This window comes from Balaenoptera borealis (assembly GCF_965194805.1).
Source record: "Balaenoptera borealis genome assembly, chromosome: 16".
NCBI lineage: Eukaryota > Metazoa > Chordata > Mammalia > Artiodactyla > Balaenopteridae > Balaenoptera > Balaenoptera borealis.
Genome location: NC_138872.1, coordinates 16854366 through 16872990, shown reverse-complemented (window position 1 = coordinate 16872990; position 18625 = coordinate 16854366). Strand labels below are relative to the sequence as shown.

General features: G+C 56.3%; 1 protein-coding gene across 1 annotated transcript in view; it reads left to right on the top strand.

Annotated features, from left to right (window-relative positions):
• MYBL2 (MYB proto-oncogene like 2) overlaps window positions 1–16569 on the top strand; it is a 30796-nt gene extending 14227 nt beyond the window's left edge. Inside the window, exons 7-14 of the mRNA XM_082361729.1 lie at window positions 1634–1921; window positions 4840–5262; window positions 9073–9212; window positions 10699–10798; window positions 12578–12691; window positions 13947–14051; window positions 15326–15472; window positions 16033–16569. Coding sequence (XP_082217855.1) covers window positions 1634–1921; window positions 4840–5262; window positions 9073–9212; window positions 10699–10798; window positions 12578–12691; window positions 13947–14051; window positions 15326–15472; window positions 16033–16161 — 1446 coding nt within the window. The 3' untranslated portion in view covers window positions 16162–16569. The remainder of the gene's footprint in view (window positions 1–1633; window positions 1922–4839; window positions 5263–9072; window positions 9213–10698; window positions 10799–12577; window positions 12692–13946; window positions 14052–15325; window positions 15473–16032) is intronic.
• Window positions 16570–18625: the final 2056 nt, after the last annotated feature.

The following is an 18625-nucleotide window of genomic DNA, read 5'->3' as shown; positions in this document are numbered from 1 at the left end:
AATGGTTGTCATTGTAGCTAAATCACTGCTTATTTGCTCAGTTGTCTCTTGGGAAATTCCTAAAGGTAGCTAGATAACATTCTTTTAAAACTTTAAGGGACTTCCCTGGTGGGCCAGTGGTTAAGACTCCCACTTCCAGTGCAGGGGCCCTGGGTTCGATTCCCTGATCAGGGCACTAAGATCACGCATGCTGCGTGACATGGCCCCCCGCCCCCAAAAGACAAAAACAAAATAGATGTTAATACATTTTGCTAGATTGCCTGCCAGAAAACGTTTGCCTGTTCTTTGTGTATGGGACTACCTCACTAGTCAATGCTTGCAATTATAAATGATAAGTACTGAATTTTATTAGAAATTGCCAAACTTTTTTCAAAGTGGCTGTTTTCTGAAGTGCGAATCACATGTTGGTAGCTTTTAAATAGTATTCATAGCATTCTTCCCCTCCAATTATAGCAGTTATAAGTTTTTAATCCAATCTGCTCTTATCTCCTTTTCTTCCTTTGCTTATATCTCAAACCATTTCCATTCTGTTCTCTTGATGGCAGTGGCAATAATAGCTACTAATTAGGTTGAAAGGTTTTCACACAGTTGTTGATCTGTGTACCCTCCCTGCTCTGTAAGCCTCAGTGTCCTCATTTTCTAGGCAAGGAAACTGACCCTCATCACAAGCTTGCCCAAGCTGGGAAATGGCAAAGCTCTGTCTGCATCCAGAGCCCATGTTCTCCCCCCATTAACACGGGACCCCGCTTCTCGCTCTGGACCAGGCCTGTGTTAATCACGTGTGCTGTTTTCAAGGCTCCTCAGGGGCTGTCAGGTCAACGAGTCAAGCTTGTTTCTGAGGTTCTGCCAGGAGAGCGATTGCCACAACGACCTACCTCTTTTCCTTTATTTTTTTTCTGTCACAAAATTAGTCTCCACTCCTTTTTCAAACTTTCATTTCGAAATAATATTAAGTATACAGAAAAGTTGAAAGAAGACTGCTCACCTATATCCTTTACTGGGTTCATTAATTTTTAACATTTGTCAGATTTGCTTTATCTTTCTCTATGTACATTTATTTTTTTTAAAGACCCTGTAGTTAATTATTTACTTAATGGCCGTGGCATGCAGATCCAGGCCCCCTGCAGTGGAAGTGTGGCGTCTTAGCCACTGGACCGCCAGGGAAGTTCCAATATGCATATTTTTTTAACCTGAGTTATTTGAGAGTTGGTTGCATACATTGTGCCTTTTATTTCTTAATACTTGAGTGTGTGTTTCCTAAAAATAAGGACATTCACCTGTGTGACGACAGTACGCACTTGGAATTTAACATTGGTGTGAGACTTTTGACTAATCTACCGTCTAGATTCCATTTTTTCCTGCCCATGATCCAGTCCAGGATTAGACACTGTTTCGTTGTCCTATGTCTTTCGTCTAATTTTATCTGGAATAGTTCATCAGCCTTTCCTAGCCTTTCATGATACTGATGTCTTTGAAACGTAAGGTAGGGCTAGTTATGTTATAGACTGTCTCTCAATTTGGGTTCACTTGAGTTTCCTTATTATTAGATTCGAGTTGTGCACTGTTAGCTGGAATACGGCATAGTTTATATCTCATAATGAAAAATCCAAACCACGTGCCCTGTGCCCACCAGGGAGGTCTCGTGACCAGCTGGCCCCCGGCGTTCCCTGCCCTGAAGGAAGAGGAGAGCAGTGAGGAGGAGGCCACGGGGGCTGCCCCCTCCCAGGAGCAGGAGCCTGTCCCCGCAGAGCTGGACGGAGTGCAGACGCCAGAGCCCCTGGAGGACTTCCCCAAGCGTGAAGACCAGGAGGGCTCCTCGCCGGAAACCAGCCTGCCCTACAAGTGGGTGGTGGAGGCCGCCAACCTCCTCATCCCTGCCGTGGGGTCCAGCCTCTCTGAAGCCCTGGACTTGATCGAGTCGGTAATGTTGGTCACGGCGCTTCACAGTGGGCCCCGAGCACCCCCAGCAGGGAGCGCTTTCTCTCCGTAGGCGTCCGTCCTCCCGTCCGTTCGTTGTCTCGCTGATGTGGCTGAGCTGGTGCCGCGTACCCAGACCAGCACCAGGGCCTGGTGACACCAAGATAGTGGCTGTGCAGCGCGTGCCCTCGGGGAGCTCCTGCCTCACCTGTACAGCGCAGGGTGGGGTGGGAGGGCTCACGGTGGAAGCGGTACAAGAGTCCTCAGGGGTGACGGGGGAGGGTGTTGGAAGCGATAACACAACCCGGGTGGGCATTGGTGTCTGTGGCAGCACAGGTGGTTGGGTGTCCCCGGAGAGGACCCTGGGAAGGGCCAGGGTTTGGGGCTACAGTGGTGAGTGGGTCCTGGTTACTCAGGTAGAGCAGCCCCTGGGGCCGCGCTGGCTGTGGATTGTGCCCCTTTGGGGAAGGCACCCCAGTGGGAGGTGTACTTCTTGGTGTGACCTCCCAGGTCCATCAGCCAGGCCTGTGGTGTGAAGTGGGTTTTAGGAGGTGGTGGGCAAGAGGCTGGCGACCAGGGGTAGAGGGGTCCAGTGGGCAGCGCCCACACTCACCTTCCCACTTGGGCTTCCTCCTACTGGCTGAGAATATTGACGCTGTTTATTGAGCATTTGCTAAATACCAGGCTGTGGGCTTAATGTATAGTCCACACGGTATCCTGTGAGGGGTGTCCTTTCTGTGTTTTGCAGATGAGACTGAGGCTCAGAGAGATCAAGTAAGTGTACCCAAAGGTCAAAGGTCACACAGCAAGTAAGGTGCCTAGGTCTTAACCATCATGCTGTGCTCCACTGTCCTGCCCAGTGAGCGTTTGGATGGTGGGGTGGCTCTCAGGTGGGCTGTCTGCTCAGACCCTCTGGCTCTGGGTCTCACCTCTTGCCCCTAGTGGCTGGGACTGTGGTGTCCCCTTCACTACAAGGGATTTCAGAGTAGCGATGCGTGTGTCAGTCTGTTCAGCAAATAGCCCTGGGGCCACTGTGGGCTGTCCCTCTTTTGGGCTCTGAGGAAGGGCTGAGATGAGAGTGGGCCCACTCTGCACTGCTGGTGCTTCACAGTGTTGCCTCCATCCACCCTCAGACTGCTCTCTTGAGCGCCCGCTGTATGCCAGGCCCGGTGCTTCTTTTGTAATGATAGTTTCTAACATTTGAGTGCCTGCCTTGTGCCAGGCTTGTTACTTGCTACCTCTCTATATGCTCTTAGTTCTTTAACAGCCTGTGAAGTGGGTGGTGGACTCAGCTCAAGCTCAGAGAGGTTAGGAGGCTTGTCCAGTGTCACACAGCTGGTGAGTGCCGAGCTCCAGCTCTCTCCACGATGACCTTCAGCGACTGATGGGGAGTGATAGTAGTTGCAGAAACACTGCCGTCTGTCCCTCCGGGCAGTCCTTGTAGCATGTGCTCCGGCCTGTTAGATGCCATCCATTCCGGGGCCTCTCCGAGGTTGGGGTTGGCTGCTGGAAGGAATGCCTGGAGACAGCACAGCTCTGAGCCGGCCTCCACCCTTAGCAATGAACTTGAGCCAGGCTTCTGTGAGCTCCAAGGACCAGAAATCACCACTAGGGTCTCAGTCCATTCAGGGCCAGACCTCCAGGGACCAGTGGAAACTTCTGTATCCAGAAGCCCTTGGGCTGGGTTGTAATTTACTGGGCAAAGGCAGAAAGACCTGGGCGTGCCTCTTAGAATTGCTCTTGGAAACTTAGTGACCTCAGGCCGATCACACCCTCTCGGACCTGGCTTCCTCAGTATGAGAGGGGAAAGTAATGCTTCTCTAGCAGGGTGTCTGTGGGGTTGGAAACAGTGTAGGTGACGCACCCAAGGAGGTGCTGCGATTGACAGGCTCATGGGGCCCAGTGGTGCCTCCTCTCTGGGTACGTGGCTGGCAAATCAAGACCCTTCAACCTGCTCACGGCCTTGGGCCCAAAGCCTCACTTCCAGTTCTCTGTTAAGGAAATAGCTACAAATGCAGGAGAAGACTTAGATCCAAGATGTTCATAAAGATGCTATTTTTAATTTTTAAGAATTAGAGGGAAAAACCTAATGTCCTATAGAAAGGGGATAATTATGTAACATGTTCAAATGGTGGTATATTTTACAGCCATTAAAATTGTTAAAAGTTGACCTTTTTTCACTATAATAACAACTAATATTGATAGTAAATATTAAACTCACAGGTAATAGAATGAGGTGCAGTCATTATTGCAGCTTTACCGAAACTTTAAATGGAAAAAAGAAGTTAAATAGAAATGATTTGTACTAAAGTTAGAAACATTGAAAATACTAAATATTTAGGGACACATGTAAGTGGTAATTGATAAACAAATGCATAAAGATGGTAAATACCAAATTCCGGCAGTGATTTCCTGCATGCAGGCAGAGGATGTGCCAGGTGGACCTGGAGCTTTAGTGATAAGGTTTTATTTCTTAGGCTTATTGATGGGTATGTGAGTATTTTTCTTTGTGCTTTTTGTATATCTTAAAAACGCACAGAACATTTTTGTAAATAACAGCAAGCAGCCATAGGCACGATATGACTTCAGTTATGTTTCCAAATACAGATACAAAGACATAGAAGAATCTGAGGAAAGGCAAGACAATGTTAAGGGTGATCGTTCCTGGGCTGTGGGATCATACTTTTTTTTTTTTTTTGGCTGGGCCACGCGGCTTGCGGGATCTTAGTTCCCTGACCAGGGAACGAACCCGTGCCCCATGCAGTGGAAGCGTGGAGTCTTAACCACTGCGCCACCAGGGAAGTCCCTGTGGGATCATGCTTGATGCCTGTGTACTTTCCTTTAACGAATGAGCCCTGTGGTATATCAACCGGTAGAAAAGCAGAGCCGTTGCAGTTATTCCTAAACCCCCTCTCTGGGCAGGACCCCGATGCTTGGTGTGACCTGAGTAAGTTTGACCTCCCCGAGGAGCCATCCGCAGAGGGCAGCGTTGGCGGCAGCCCGGTGCAGCCCCATCCATCGCAGCAGCAGCAGCAGCAGCAGGCCCCGCCAACCCGCCAGCCTGCCGCCGCTGTGCCCAGCGTGACCGAGTACCGCCTGGACGGCCACACCATCTCGGACCTGAGCCGGAGCAGCCGGGGCGAGCTGATCCCCATCTCCCCCAGCACTGACGTGGGGGGCTCAGGCATCAGCACACCGCCCTCGGTGCTCAAGCGGCAGAAGAAGAGGCGAGTCGCCCTGTCACCTGTCACGGAGAACAGCGCCAGCCTGTCCTTCCTGGACTCCTGCAACAGCCTCACCCCGAAGAGCACGCCCGTCAAGACCCTGCCCTTCTCGCCCTCCCAGGTGCGTGGACCCCACCCCGACTGATCTCTGGGCGCGGGTGACAGCCCCCTGTGCCCAGTGCTGGGGACCCTGGAGGGCAGAAACAGGCCTGGCCCTGCCCTCATGAAGCATCCGTGCTGATGGGAAGACCAGTTAATAAAAAAGGACCCAAAGAAACGTGATGAATGGAGTGGAAAAGGCGGCTTATGGTACTTCGGGTGCATCTAGTCGGGGAAGGGTGTCAGCCAGGCAGGCTTCTATGAGCAGCGGATTGCTGGAGCTGGGGGCAGAGGGTGATAAACGGACCAGGAAGGGAAGAGGACTCAGTGTGTGTTAAAAGAGTGGGTTTACTGAGCACCGATTTTATAGCAGATTTGCCAGCCCTGGGGAGCGAAGGGGCCGATGACAGCCCTGCCCATGGAGAGGATGGCTGGGGTGGGGGACTCGGTGGTCAGAATGTCCTGAGGAAAGGGCTGTGGGAGGAGCAGTTACTGAGTCTCTGAGAGCTTGTTGTGTTGAGTACTGCTTCCCAGGCTCTGTTTGTAATAGACACAGTGTTGGGGGGAGCCTGGAGGGCCCTGTCTTTCCTAGAGGTGAGGGAGGCACTCAGAGAGTGGTGTCTCAGGTGGGGTTTGTTGATTGATCGGCTTGAATGTAGGCTTGGAGTCAAGGGGAGAGCAGAGTATGGTGTGAAGTCCAGAGCTAGGACTCATGGGTGGGGGGCAGGAGGAGTGACGGGGGCAAGAGGACTGATGGGGAACAGGAGGAGTGATGGGGGGCAGGAGGAGTGATGGGGGCAGGAGGAGTGATGGGGCAGGAGGAGTGATGGGGCAGGAGGAGTGATGGGGGCAGGAGGAATGATGGGGCAAGAGGAGTGATGGGGCAGGAGGAGTGATGGGGGCAGGAGGAGTGATGGGGACAGGAGGAGTGATGGGGGCAGGAGGAGTGATGGGGCAGGAGGAGTGATGGGGGCAGGAGGAGTGATGGGGGGCAGGAGGAATGATGGGGGGCAGGAGGAGTGATGGGGCAGGAGGAATGATGGGGCAGGAGGAGTGATGGGGGCAGGAGGAGTGATGGGCAGGAGGAGTGATGGGGGCAGGAGGAATGATGGGGGCAGGAGGAATGATGGGGCAGGAGGAGTGATGGGGGCAGGAGGAGTGATGGGGGGCAGGAGGAGTGATGGGGGCAGGAGGAATGATGGGGGCAGGAGGAGTGATGGGGGCAGGAGGAGTGATGGGGGGCAGGAGGAGTGATGGGGGCAGGAGGAATGATGGGGGCAGGAGGAATGATGGGGGCAGGAGGAGTGATGGGGCAGGAGGAGTGATGGGGGCAGGAGGAGTGATGGGGAGGAGGAGTGATGGGGGCAGGAGGAATGATGGGGCAGGAGGAGTGATGGGGGCAGGAGGAGTGATGGGGGGCAGGAGGAGTGATGGGGGCAGGAGGAGTGATGGGGCAGGAGGAGTGATGGGGGGCAGGAGGAATGATGGGGGCAGGAGGAATGATGGGGCAGGAGGAGTGATGGGGGGCAGGAGGAGTGATGGGGCAGGAGGAGTGATGGGGGCAGGAGGAATGATGGGGCAGGAGGAGTGATGGGGGGCAGGAGGAGTGATGGGGGCAGGAGGAATGATGGGGCAGGAGGAGTGATGGGGGGCAGGAGGAGTGATGGGGGCAGGAGGAATGATGGGGGCAGGAGGAATGATGGGGCAGGAGGAGTGATGGGGGCAGGAGGAGTGATGGGGGGCAGGAGGAGTGATGGGGGCAGGAGGAATGATGGGGGCAGGAGGAGTGATGGGGGGCAGGAGGAGTGATGGGGCAGGAGGAGTGATGGGGGCAGGAGGAATGATGGGGCAGGAGGAGTGATGGGGGCAGGAGGAATGATGGGGGCAGGAGGAGTGATGGGGCAGGAGGAGTGATGGGGGCAGGAGGAATGATGGGGGCAGGAGGAGTGATGGGGGCAGGAGGAGTGATGGGGGGCAGGAGGAGTGATGGGGGCAGGAGGAGTGATGGGGCAGGAGGAGTGATGGGGCAGGAGGAGTGATGGGCAGGAGGAATGATGGGGCAGGAGGAGTGATGGGGGCAGGAGGAATGATGGGGGCAGGAGGAATGATGGGGGCAGGAGGAATGATGGGGCAAGAGGAGTGATGGGGCAGGAGGAGTGATGGGGGCAGGAGGAATGATGGGGGCAGGAGGAATGATGGGGCAGGAGGAGTGATGGGGGGCAGGAGTGATGGGGCAGGAGGAGTGATGGGGGCAGGAGGAGTGATGGGGGCAGGAGGAGTGATGGGGCAGGAGGAGTGATGGGCAGGAGGAGTGATGGGGCAGGAGGAATGATGGGGGCAGGAGGAGTGATGGGGGGCAGGAGGAGTGATGGGGGCAGGAGGAATGATGGGGGCAGGAGGAATGATGGGGCAAGAGGAGTGATGGGGCAGGAGGAGTGATGGGGGCAGGAGGAGTGATGGGGGGCAGGAGAAGGGTTGAGGGATGGGGGCTGGGGCCTCGGAAGGTCCTGGGTACAGCTAGGGGGTATCCACTGCGCTGGGGGCTGTGGGGTGGGGGATGGACTGGGGGGGGGCAAGAGGCAGGCCCAGGGCAGGAGGGGGGCGGGCAGAGGCTTTGGGTCTCAAGGGTTTCCTCCCTCCTGTGGGGACGCAAGAGAATGAGGCCCAGTGGTGGCACGTTTCCAGAGACCACCCTCTGCTGTAGAGGGACTGAGGCCAGGCCTATGTGTCGGGATGTCTGGTGGTGTTTCTGCAAGGTGCCCTGTGTTAGTTCACTGGGGCTGCCATGACAAAGAACTGCACACAGGGGGACTGGAATAGCAGATTCATTTTCTTAGTTCTGGAGTCTAGAAGTCCAAGATCAGGGTGTGAGCAGGATTGGTTTCCTCTGAGGTCTCTGGCTTCTACGTGGTAATCTCCTCTCTGTGTCTTCACTTGGTCTTCCTTCAGTGTCTGTGTCCTAATCTCTTTTCTCTTATAATCTCTTCTTCTTTTCTAAACTTCTTCTAAGGACACCAGTCTTATTGGATCAGGGCTCACCCATGTGGCCTCATTTTACCATAATCACCTCTTTAAAGGCCCATCTCCAAATACAGTCACAGTCTGAGGTGCTGGGAGTTACGGTGTAAATATGTGAATTTGGAGAGAAAACGGTTTAGCCCATAGCAGGCCTCCCATGAGGGCTGCTGGCTGGAGAAGGAAGACAGCAGGGCTGGAACTGCCCAGAGAGCAGCCCAGGGTGACTGGGTGCAGCTGCCCTGCCCAGGGACCTTGCAGAGGGCGGTGGGCCTGAGGGCTGCAGGTGGCCCTGGGCTGCCAAGGGCACCTTCAGGGCAGCGGGGAGAGGGTGGTGCTTCAGATCTGGGTTTGAGTCCCGCCTCTAGCACTCAGTGCAAGAATCCAAACCTCTCTTATCTGTAAAGGGGGATCGTAATCTTTACATTTCAGAGGATCTGTGAAAACTATTTGAAATTCTCAGTGTGCAGTGCTCAGCTCTGGTGTGAGAGGGTGTGTCTAAGTGTTGATGTCACCATCTCCATCATCACTGACCCGTCTGTTGCAGTTCATTTAAGAGCTACTTTTTTTTTTCTTCTGAAAAGGAGCTGCTCTCAGTCAGCTTTCTTTGCCTTAAGTACACTGTCATCAGCGCGTGGGGGTGGGGGATGGACCTCCCATCATCCTGGCAAAGCGAGGATTGGGTAATGCCCAGCCTGGGGTCTACATGGACCTGCTCAATGGGTCCCTGCCCATCTGTCCTGGCCTTTGCTCCCTGGCGCCTGCCGGTGGGCTCTTAGGTCATCACCTTATCTTGTTTCCTTGGTCTTCCTGGCAGTTTCTGAACTTCTGGAACAAACAGGACACACTAGAGCTGGAGAGCCCCTCGCTGACGTCCACCCCCGTGTGCAGCCAGAAGGTGGTGGTCACCACGCCGCTGCACCGGGATAAGACGCCCCTGCACCAGAAACACGCTGCGTGAGTGCTATGCCCCCGCCGCACCTGCGCTGGGCCTGCCTCTCCCCAAACAGTGGCCGGCCTGGCGGAGAAGGTTCTCTGGGGGAGGGACCCTTTGGAAAACCACCTGAGACTCTGTTACAGGAAGGCAGCCTCCTCCTGGTCACCACACCTCTTCACTTCCGTCAGGATAGTCTGCTGCTTCACCTCTGTTCTAATTCTTTCTTTTTTTTTTTTTTTTTTTTCTTTTTTTTGGCCACGCCGCATGGCTTGAGGAATCTTAGTTCCCTGACCAGGGATTGAACCTGCGCCCTCGGCAGTGAAAGCACGCGGAATTCTAACCACTGGACCGCTAGGGAATTCCCCGGTTTTTATTTTTTAACTTGATGGTTTTCTAATCTCAGAAATGGAGAGAGTCCACATTGCCACGAAAAATTTAATCTCTGCATCCTTTATAAGTTTCAAGTGCAGATCCACTGTGTTTGAGTAGCCCTACGTGAAGGACAGAAGGGCCCCCAGTTCTCTCTGTCTCTCTGGTGCTTAGTCAGGAGGGATGGCCGTGCCCCACCTCCCGTGCGTATGAAGCACAGCGTTTCACCTTCAACCTGTACAGGTTGCTTACCTGCTTCTGTGCTTTCACAATAAGTTTCCTTCCTTGTGCCATCGTGACTCTTGAATTCCAAGTAGAGAGAGTTACTTAACTGGTCTTCTGCTTGTTACATGTGCCGGGGGAGAAGCATTGCTATTTATGTTTCAGCAGTTAAGTTGTAATTCAGGAATCAGTTCAGGAGTTTTAGTTCTTGTAATGATATGTAATTTCAGAAAAGATGTATGAATTGCTTGGTCAGAAGTCAGTCTCTCAAGAGTTGATCTAACATTTAACATAAGTAGGCTTCATGAGAAATGATTCTCCCTTCAAGCCAAAATCTTGGACTTCAAATCTATGCTCTTAAACATATGCTGGAACCAAGAAAAAGAATTGATACTTAGATATGTTTCATGAGAAATGATTCTCTATTCAAGCCAAAATCCTGGACTTGAAGTTCTTAAACAGACAGCTGGAATCGCAAAAGGAGTCGCTGCTTCTCCGGAGAGAGGTTGGAGAGGGATGCGGTCTTCCTGGATCCCCACCTTCCTCGCCTCCCCCTTCTCTCGCTGGTTCTGCAGTGTGGCCACAGGCCGGCCTTGTTTTATGGAGAATCCTAGTGACAGCAGCCTTCTCAGTCGTTCTTCCAGCCTTTCTGGTGTGCTGGACCCTCAGACTCTTCCCTGTTCTTTCCCGTTTCTGAGGATAGCCCTTCCTCTCAGCCCCTGTAACTCCCTTTGCGGGTGGGGAGGTGGGTGGGTGGGCAAGTGTGATGGGAAGAGACTGTCCGGGGGTTGCCTCCCTGCTGCTGAGGCCAGAGGTCCGGTGGAGGGCGGTGTGGGAATCACGGGCAGCCTGCAGCAGAGCAGCTGGTGTCTGCCCCCAGCCCCGTCGTGAAGCCTCCTCCTCTGTCCCCGGCAGGTTTGTAACCCCAGATCAGAAGTACTCCAGGGACAGCACTCCTCACACACCGACCCCGTTCAAGAACGCCCTGGAGAAGTACGGACCACTAAAGCCCCTGGTACGTGGTATGGCCGGGCTGGTCCTCCAGCCATTTACAGTTCACAGGGCCCTGTCCCTCTGAGATCTCATTAGATTCTCCCAGCAGCCCTGAGAAGTTGCAGATACCCTAGTTTTATAAATGGGGCCCCCGAGGTGGAGTTACCAGTTCATCAGACATCTCCTGAGCAGCTGCCACGTGCCAGGCGGTGCTGGGTGCTGGAGCCACGGTGGCGTCCTGGTGAAGCTGGGAGTTTGGGGTGGTGGAAGCTGGCAATCGGCATGTAAATGCATAAATGACTAAATACTCAGCACCTGGCCATGCCAAGCAGAACATGGGCAGGAGTTGGGACGGAGAAGGACTTGCTCGGGCGCTGGGGCTGCTTCAGGAAAGTGGCGAATTGCTCCTCAAACCTAAGCCTTTTGACCAGCTGCCCGTCCTTTGCAAAACACGGGAAAGCACTCATGGGTGGGCTGGATGGAGATGGCTAGCCAGTGAGGAGACACCTCCTGGGGTGCTTCCCCAGCAGTGTGAGAATGGCCCTTCTCCCCTGACTCTTCCCAGTTCATGGGACGGTCCTGCTTTCCCCAAGGGCAAAAGAGAGAGCTGGCACCCCGGGTTTTCCGAAATAGGCTGTGTCTTAGAAACCAGCTGAAGGTGGGAGAAAGGCAGGTTGTGGAGAAGCGTTTGCCTGTGGACAAAGCCTGCAGCGAGCTCCCCTCCGTGCTCACCACGTGGGGTCTGGGTGGTGGGGCCGTGGTCTCCCCATCCTGGGATGCAGCTGGTGGAGTTGCACAGGCCCCAGGCCAGGCCCCAGTCAGCACTGCCCTTTCCTGTCTGAGTGGGGTTCGGCTCCCAGATACTAAGAGGTCTGCATGCTCTCCAGGCACGGCTGGAGGGTGAATCTGCCCTTGGCAGCGATAGTTCAAGCACATGGGGGCTTTTATTTTTTTACTTTTTTTTTTTTAAATAAATTTATTTATTAATTAATTTATTTTTGGCTGCGTTGGGTCTTCGTTGCTGCACGCGGGCTTTCTCTAGTTGCGGCAAGCGGGGGCTACTCTTCGTTGCGGTGCACGGGCTTCTCATTGCGGTGGCTTCTCTTGTTGTGGAGCACGGGCTCTAGGCGCATGGGCTTCAGTAGTTGCGGCACGCAGGCTCAGTAGTTGTGGCGCCCGGCCTTAGTTGCTCCATGGCGTGTGGGATCTTCCCGGACCAGGGCTCGAACCCGTGTCCCCTGCACTGGCAGGCGGATTCTTAACCACTGCACCACCAGGGAAGCCCACATGGGGGCTTTTAGAGCGACTTCTCGGGTGTTACTCTACCCTACACCTGCTGCTCAGTAGCTCTCTCCCTCCCCTGGTCTCTGCCGCCTGAGCCCCCAGGCCCGAGAAAGGGAAATGGAGTCAACGTCCCCGTTAGTGTGGGACCGAGGGGTGAAGGAGTTAGGGTTTTGAGTGCATCCAGGTTCTAACCTCACAGCTCTGTGGCCTTGGGCTGGGGTCTCGCCCTCTCTGAGCCTCCGATTCTACCTTGTGGAAGATGACAGCTATTTCCCCGGGTTGTGTGAGGTTGGCTGTGGTCAAGTGGGGACACTCCGGGCCTGTGCGGCCCTCAGTGAGCTGAGGCCAGTGTCCCAGGCAGGACAGTTAGTGGCCGTGGGTACTGTGTGTGAGGCCAGTGTCCCGGCACTGGGCCTCCTCCCTGCGTTGCCTGGGTCTGCCCCGCCGCTCCCGTGAGCAGGCCCTGCCTGTGCCCTACGGCCTGGGCGCAGGGCCTCACTCACATCCCTGCCCGTAGCCCCAGACCCCGCACCTGGAGGAGGACTTGAAGGAGGTGCTACGCTCCGAGGCCGGCATCGAGCTCATCATTGAGGACGAAGTGAGGCCCGAGAAGCAGAAGAGGAAGGCTGGGGTGAGTGGCTGGCGGAGCGGGGAGCGGGTCTGGTAGACATAAGGCACCGGGGGAAGTGGAACTGTGGCCCCGGCCCTTTGTTCCTGCGGAGTGGTTGTCCGTGAAACCAACCAACGTAAGGCCTTGGTGCCTGGGACCCTTCCCTCTTCCCCTTTGAACTGGTGCCTTAGTTATTCAGCATTGTTTGGACCCCTCTGAAGCGGGCTCTGGGCTGGGTGGGGCGGCAGAACAGTGAGTAGGACCCAGAGTGGTCGCTCCCTCCAGGAGTTCAGTGGGTGGAAACAGCAAACACCCTAGTGACTCAATACGTACGGTGTTAAGGGGTTAGAAAGGGCACAAAGAGGATTTCAAGGGAAATCCTTGGTATGGAGCTGGCCAGGTGTCCTGGCTGCACGAGCAGGTGGGGGACAGTGGGCTCCGGTGAGGTGGGGAGCTGCTCTGGGCAGGGCCGGGCCGTACTGGACAAGCTCTCCCACCGCCTGGCGTGCGGGGTTTCCCAACAGCAGGTGGCTCCATGTCCCCTCTGTCTTTGTGCCCCTTTCTTCCCAGGTGCTCTCCTGGGGAGCAGGGAGGATGGGAGTGTGCCGGGGTGGAGGGTGGGTGCGAAGGTGGGTGGCCAGGCTGGGAGGGACCCACTGGGCTGGGCCCCTGGGCGTGTACGTAGAGCATGGCCGGGACCCTCTCTGGCCCCTCTGTGTCCGAAGGTGGTTCCGAGCCGTGGTGGCACCTGCTTGGGGCACAGTGCTGGGTTGGGGGGTGAGTACTAGTCTCAGAGCCCCTCCCTGGCATTGGAGCTGACCCCTGGCCTGCTTATAGGAAGTGCGGGGGTGGGGCTGAGCATTCCTGTAACGCCTGTGTCCCGTGGGGTCCCACGTCTCCATGTCACTCACCGGCAGGTAGGTGTTTTAGCTGTAACTTGGCTGTTTAGGGGAGCGTTTCGTGCAGTAGAGACTTGGGGGCTGCACTTGGTCCCTTTGGGGATGAGGTTGGGTGGAGGATGGCATTGGTGTCCTCAGTACCAACACTGAGCATCTGGCAGGACAGTCTGCTCTGTGGGCAGAGTCTGCAGCGGGGCCAAAGTGTCCTGGTCCCCCATGCCCCCCCCAGAAAATCCTTGCCAGCCGGGCATGCTCAAGGACTCCCCTGCACCAGGGCCTGGTTCTGTGACCAGGGCAGCTGGGGCCGGCGTCATCAGGCGCTGGTGGTGACCCGGGGGAATCCAAACGCCTGCCCTAAGCACCTCCTCCTCCCCCAGCTGCGGCGAAGCCCCATCAAGAAAGTCCGCAAGTCCCTGGCCCTTGACATCGTGGATGAGGACATGAAGCTGATGATGTCCGCGCTGCCCAAGGCTCTGCCCTTGGTAAGGGGTCTGGGAGAGAAGCCATCCTGTGAGGCCACCTGCTACTCCCCACGCGAGCTGCAGGAGGCTGGGGGGATGGAGTCTCCCTGGGGGCCTTCACCTCTTGAGCCCTTTAGCCTGGAGAGGACCCTGGAGGTGGAATCTGGTGATTCTCGGGCTGGGCTTCCACGTGCCGGGCTCAGCAGGGAGGGGGCAGCTGGGCACCACCCCCCTGGCTTCAGACAGCCCTGCTTGTGTCTTTCACATAAAGGTTTATTTGGCAAGAGTTGCATTGCTAGAACACGTTTGACAGCCGTGGTTTCTGAGTCCCCAGCGCCTTCCCTTGTGTTCTGCTCCTGAGGGTGACCCAGGAGAGGGTCAGTGACGTGCCTCAGGGCATAGTCAGGGGATTGGGGCACCTCAGCTCTGGCATGGGTGCTTCCCAGTTCCCAGGCCAACCTCCAGCAAGGGGGCTGCTGCCTACACAGAGGCTGGGCCGCAGAAACCATGCCATGCTATTGAACCCTTGCAGCAGACAGTGGGCTGAGCCCGTCTTCCGCTGGTAGCAGACAGTGAGGGCTGTGGCAGAGCTCACGAGACAGGAGTGCCTGACCAGATCCTGCAGGCGCGCCTGCTGCTCTCATAGCCCTTGCAGGCAAACCTCCCTTTGGCCAGGCGTCCCTGCCAGCCAGACCTGCAGCCAGCATCGCCTTGGGCAAGTAAAATAATTAGCAGAAAGAGAAAAAGTTAGGGCAAGTGGTTAAGAACAGAGGAGGTGGAGTGGGGGGCCTAGGGTGAGTCCTGACACCGGGCCCTGGTCTCTGGTGTCTCTTAGGTCCCTGAGCCTCAGGTTCTTGCCTGTAATGAGGGCACTGAGCCCAGTAGGCTGTTAGGAGGGTAAAGGCCTGTCCGGGAGTCCTGGGGTGCTTTGTGCAGCTCCCAGTGAGTTCTAGTCGACGCAGGCACCTCTGTGGGTGTTTCTGGTCCCAGGAGAAGCTGGAGCATCTTCGTATCCACCTGGGATGGGGAGGAACCAGATTCATGTAAAAAGGAACCAGCATTATTGGGCGTTTACTAGGTGCCAGGCTCTGAAACAGGCACTTTACAGCTGTTTTCCTACTGAATCTTTAAATGAATTCCCATCTGGAAGAGGAAACTGAGGCTTAAAGAAGTAATATCCTGCCCAAGATCCTAACAGAGATGGTGGTGCTGGGATGTACCTGCTGTTTCGTTTTCTCCTTCCCACAAAGAGCTCATGGCAAAATGTTGAGCCTTCGATTTGGTTTTGGTTTCAGCCAACCAACATCCCACCAGGCTCCTCCGGCCTCACCCCGTCGGGCGGCAGAGAGGACAGCAGCCTGCTCAACGAGGGCTTCCTGCAGGCCAAGCCCGAGAAGCCGGCGGCCCAGAAGCCCCGAGGCCACTTTCTGACTCCTGCCCCCGTGAGTGCATCCTCCTCGGGCCCTTGCTCTGTGCGCTTCACACCTCAGGGCCTTTGCACAGGCTTTGCCTCTGCCTGATTAACTTAGGCTTCACATCTCTGTCCAGACGTCACTCCCTCAGGGAATCTGTGTACTAGAGACCACCCCCTCCACAAAGCCCCTCCTTCATGATGTGGTCTCACTCGTAATTAAGACATTGTCTCTGTGACTTCTGTCCTTGAAGGCAGGGGTGCCCTGCCTGCTCCTCTCACCATCTGCACGGGTCAACCCCTCTCTGCTCCTCACCAGCCTGCGTGGCTGTAGCTTTTCCTCATGCGGAGGCTGGTGCCGTGTAGTAAGGGTGGGGAGGGTGGGGCTTGTGTCCTGGTCCAGCCTCCTTGTTCTACATCTGAGGACTCCCAGGTCCACCAGGAAGGTGCAGTGAGCACAGAAAGACTTGTGGCTTCTAGAGGGAGGGAGCGTCATAGAAATGTCCCCACCCCTCCCCGACCGGAGTCGCCAGGCTTCCCCTGGGAGCACGCTGCCCCTGCCTGGGTGGTAACCCTTTTGCCTCCTCCCAGATGACCAGCGCCTGGAAGATGGTGGCCTGTGGGGGGACCAGGGACCAGCTCTTCATGCAGGAGAAAGCCCGGCAGCTCCTGGGCCGCCTGAAGCCCAGCCACACATCTCGGACCCTCATCTTGTCTTAGGGGCTTGGCAGTCACGAGCCCATTCTCATGTTTACAAGGGGCTGGGGGGCCGAGTCTAGGCTGTGAATTTGAGAATCACACAAAGACGACCGCCTGCAGGGAGCCTTCTGCCGCCGGCCCCTCCCCAGACTGCTCAGGTGGAGGCAGAGCAGGGCCTCCCACTGTCCTGTCTCCGAGTCCGGCTGCAGCTGCGGGCGGTTCCTGGTGCTAACAGAACAAAGTCCCACCTCTGAGCTGGCCCAGCCCTCCCCCCAGTGCCACAGGGAGCCCCGTTAGCTTCTCCCAAGCCCTGGTCAGGCCTGGCCTCATCTCAGACCCCTGCTCAGGACAGGGCTGTGGCCAGCATGCTCCTTCCTTCAACCCGTTGGTACATTTTCTTGAAAGAATAAAAGTCGTCTTTCTCCTGTGCTCTGGACCCCACCTTCCTCCTGGATCCTGCTCGTGGTTCCCTGGTGACAGTGCTTGCCTGGTGACTGTCCTTAGGGCCCTGAGGGATGCAGGGACCGGGGCCCTCATCCTCAGAGTGCAATCTTGTCTGCACAGCCCAGGCCTGGGTCTCTGGACTCTGTTGCCCCCAGGGACCCAATGTGCTGGAGGCAGTTTTCTCTGTACCCAGTGGGTGTTTCACAAAGCTCTGAGGACTTGGGGAAGGCGGGGGTGGGGGGGCAGTGGTTGGCCCTTGCCGTGGTTGGCTGAACTGGCCTGTGATGAGCCCCACCCCCAGATCAGGCTGGTAAACAAGGAGTGACCGGCAGCTGGGCAGAACCTTCTGGCCACAGTGGCCCTAACTTCCCCAGGCCAAGGCAGCAGTTCCAGCCTGGGCTCTGGACCCTGGTCATGGGCCAGTGCACAGACTGTGGCACTTGACTGGTGGCCGGGAAGAGTCCCTGGGGACGGAAGAGGGGCAGGTGCCTGACTTAGAGAGGTCTAAATCAAGGAGTGATGTTTTCAGCAGTGGGATCCATCGGACAGGGCATGTGACCATCCCTGGGGGCTGCGGTCTCAGTTCACCGCAGGACGGCATCTGTCTGGGCAGCCCGGTATCCACACCCTGCTTCAGTGCCTCTGGTTCCCAAGGGACACTTGGGGGCAGGTCTTCTTGCCTGGGGTCCCCAGCCTCTAAAGAGAGGACTGGGAGTTAGGACGCCAGGGTTCAAGTCTGCCTGACTCTGACACAGCCCTGTCCTGTCGGCTGCACACAGGGTTCTGTCACTCAGCATTGACAGCCCTCCCCAGGCAGCCCCCATCGGTCACACATAGCCAGGCCTGGTTTGAGCCTGGCTGCGTCCTGGTCCCCGTTTGAGACCCGGGATGGGCCTCTACCCTTCCCACCTGCCTCCTGCCCACGTGGCTGAGCTGGACACTCCAGCCAGTCCCATGGCTGGGCCATGCCAGCTTCACGCCCCTGTGCATTTCCTGACTTCTTGGCCCGGACACCCCTCTGCCCACCTCCAAATCCCTTCCCCTGGTGACCCAGGCGCTGTCACTGACTTCTCCCCACGGGGCTGCTGGCATTGATGGGTGACCTGCCCTGCAGTGAGGGTGGGGGCAGGGGTACTTTGTCTCTAGGGGGATCGTACTGTGTGGAACACCCACGTCAGACCCAGACGCAGCGTGCCTGGGGACCACTTGGGATTCCCCGCCCCCTGGGGTCATCGTAAGCTCCTGGGGGTGATTCACAGTGGACTGGCCTGCAACCTGCCAGGGCCGTCTGCCCAGCGACGCCCTCCCCACCATCCTCCCCACCCACTGGGACTTACCCTGCGGCTCTTCCCTGTCCCCCAAGGGAGGTGGCTGCAGCCACTGCAGACCTGTTAGCTCGCCCTGGGGCTGTTCTCTGCTCTGTGCCTGAAATAAACACGCATCCAGGGTCCCTCCAACCACTGCCTCCCTTCCCCGCTTAGGTGAGGCATGGTTCTTTCTGGTGCTGAGGATCCGAGGGCAAAAAAAAAGAAAAATACCCCACCCGACTCCACCCCCAAACAACCTTACTCTCCTGGAGCTTAGACTCTAGAGAGGGCAGACAGATCTATATACAACATGCCAGAGGCAACAGGGGCTCCGAAGAAAAACAGCAGGGGAGTAATAGCCTGGGGGCTGGGCTGTCTGCTACGAGGTAGGTTTGAGAGAAGGTTTGTCCGCTGTGTGGACAGGGAGGGAAGAGCCCACTTGGGAAGGGTGGATTGGGTGCCACTGCAAGGGTGCTGAGGGCCCTGCTTGTGGTTTGACCATGAGACTGGGGGCCACAGTGCTCCAGCGGGGCCTGCAGCCTGGGGAACTTGACTATCCCGGCTCATCTGGAGCCTGGTGTTTTCCAGGCCACAGTGACAAGCAAGAGGGAATTAGCCAGCAAGGAGCCGAGGTGCCAATCTAAATGCCCAGCAGTGAGATTGATGGATCGTATGGAATTCCTATTTTTTTCCTATTCTGAGTTTACATTTTGTTTCAATTAGGTTTTGGGTAC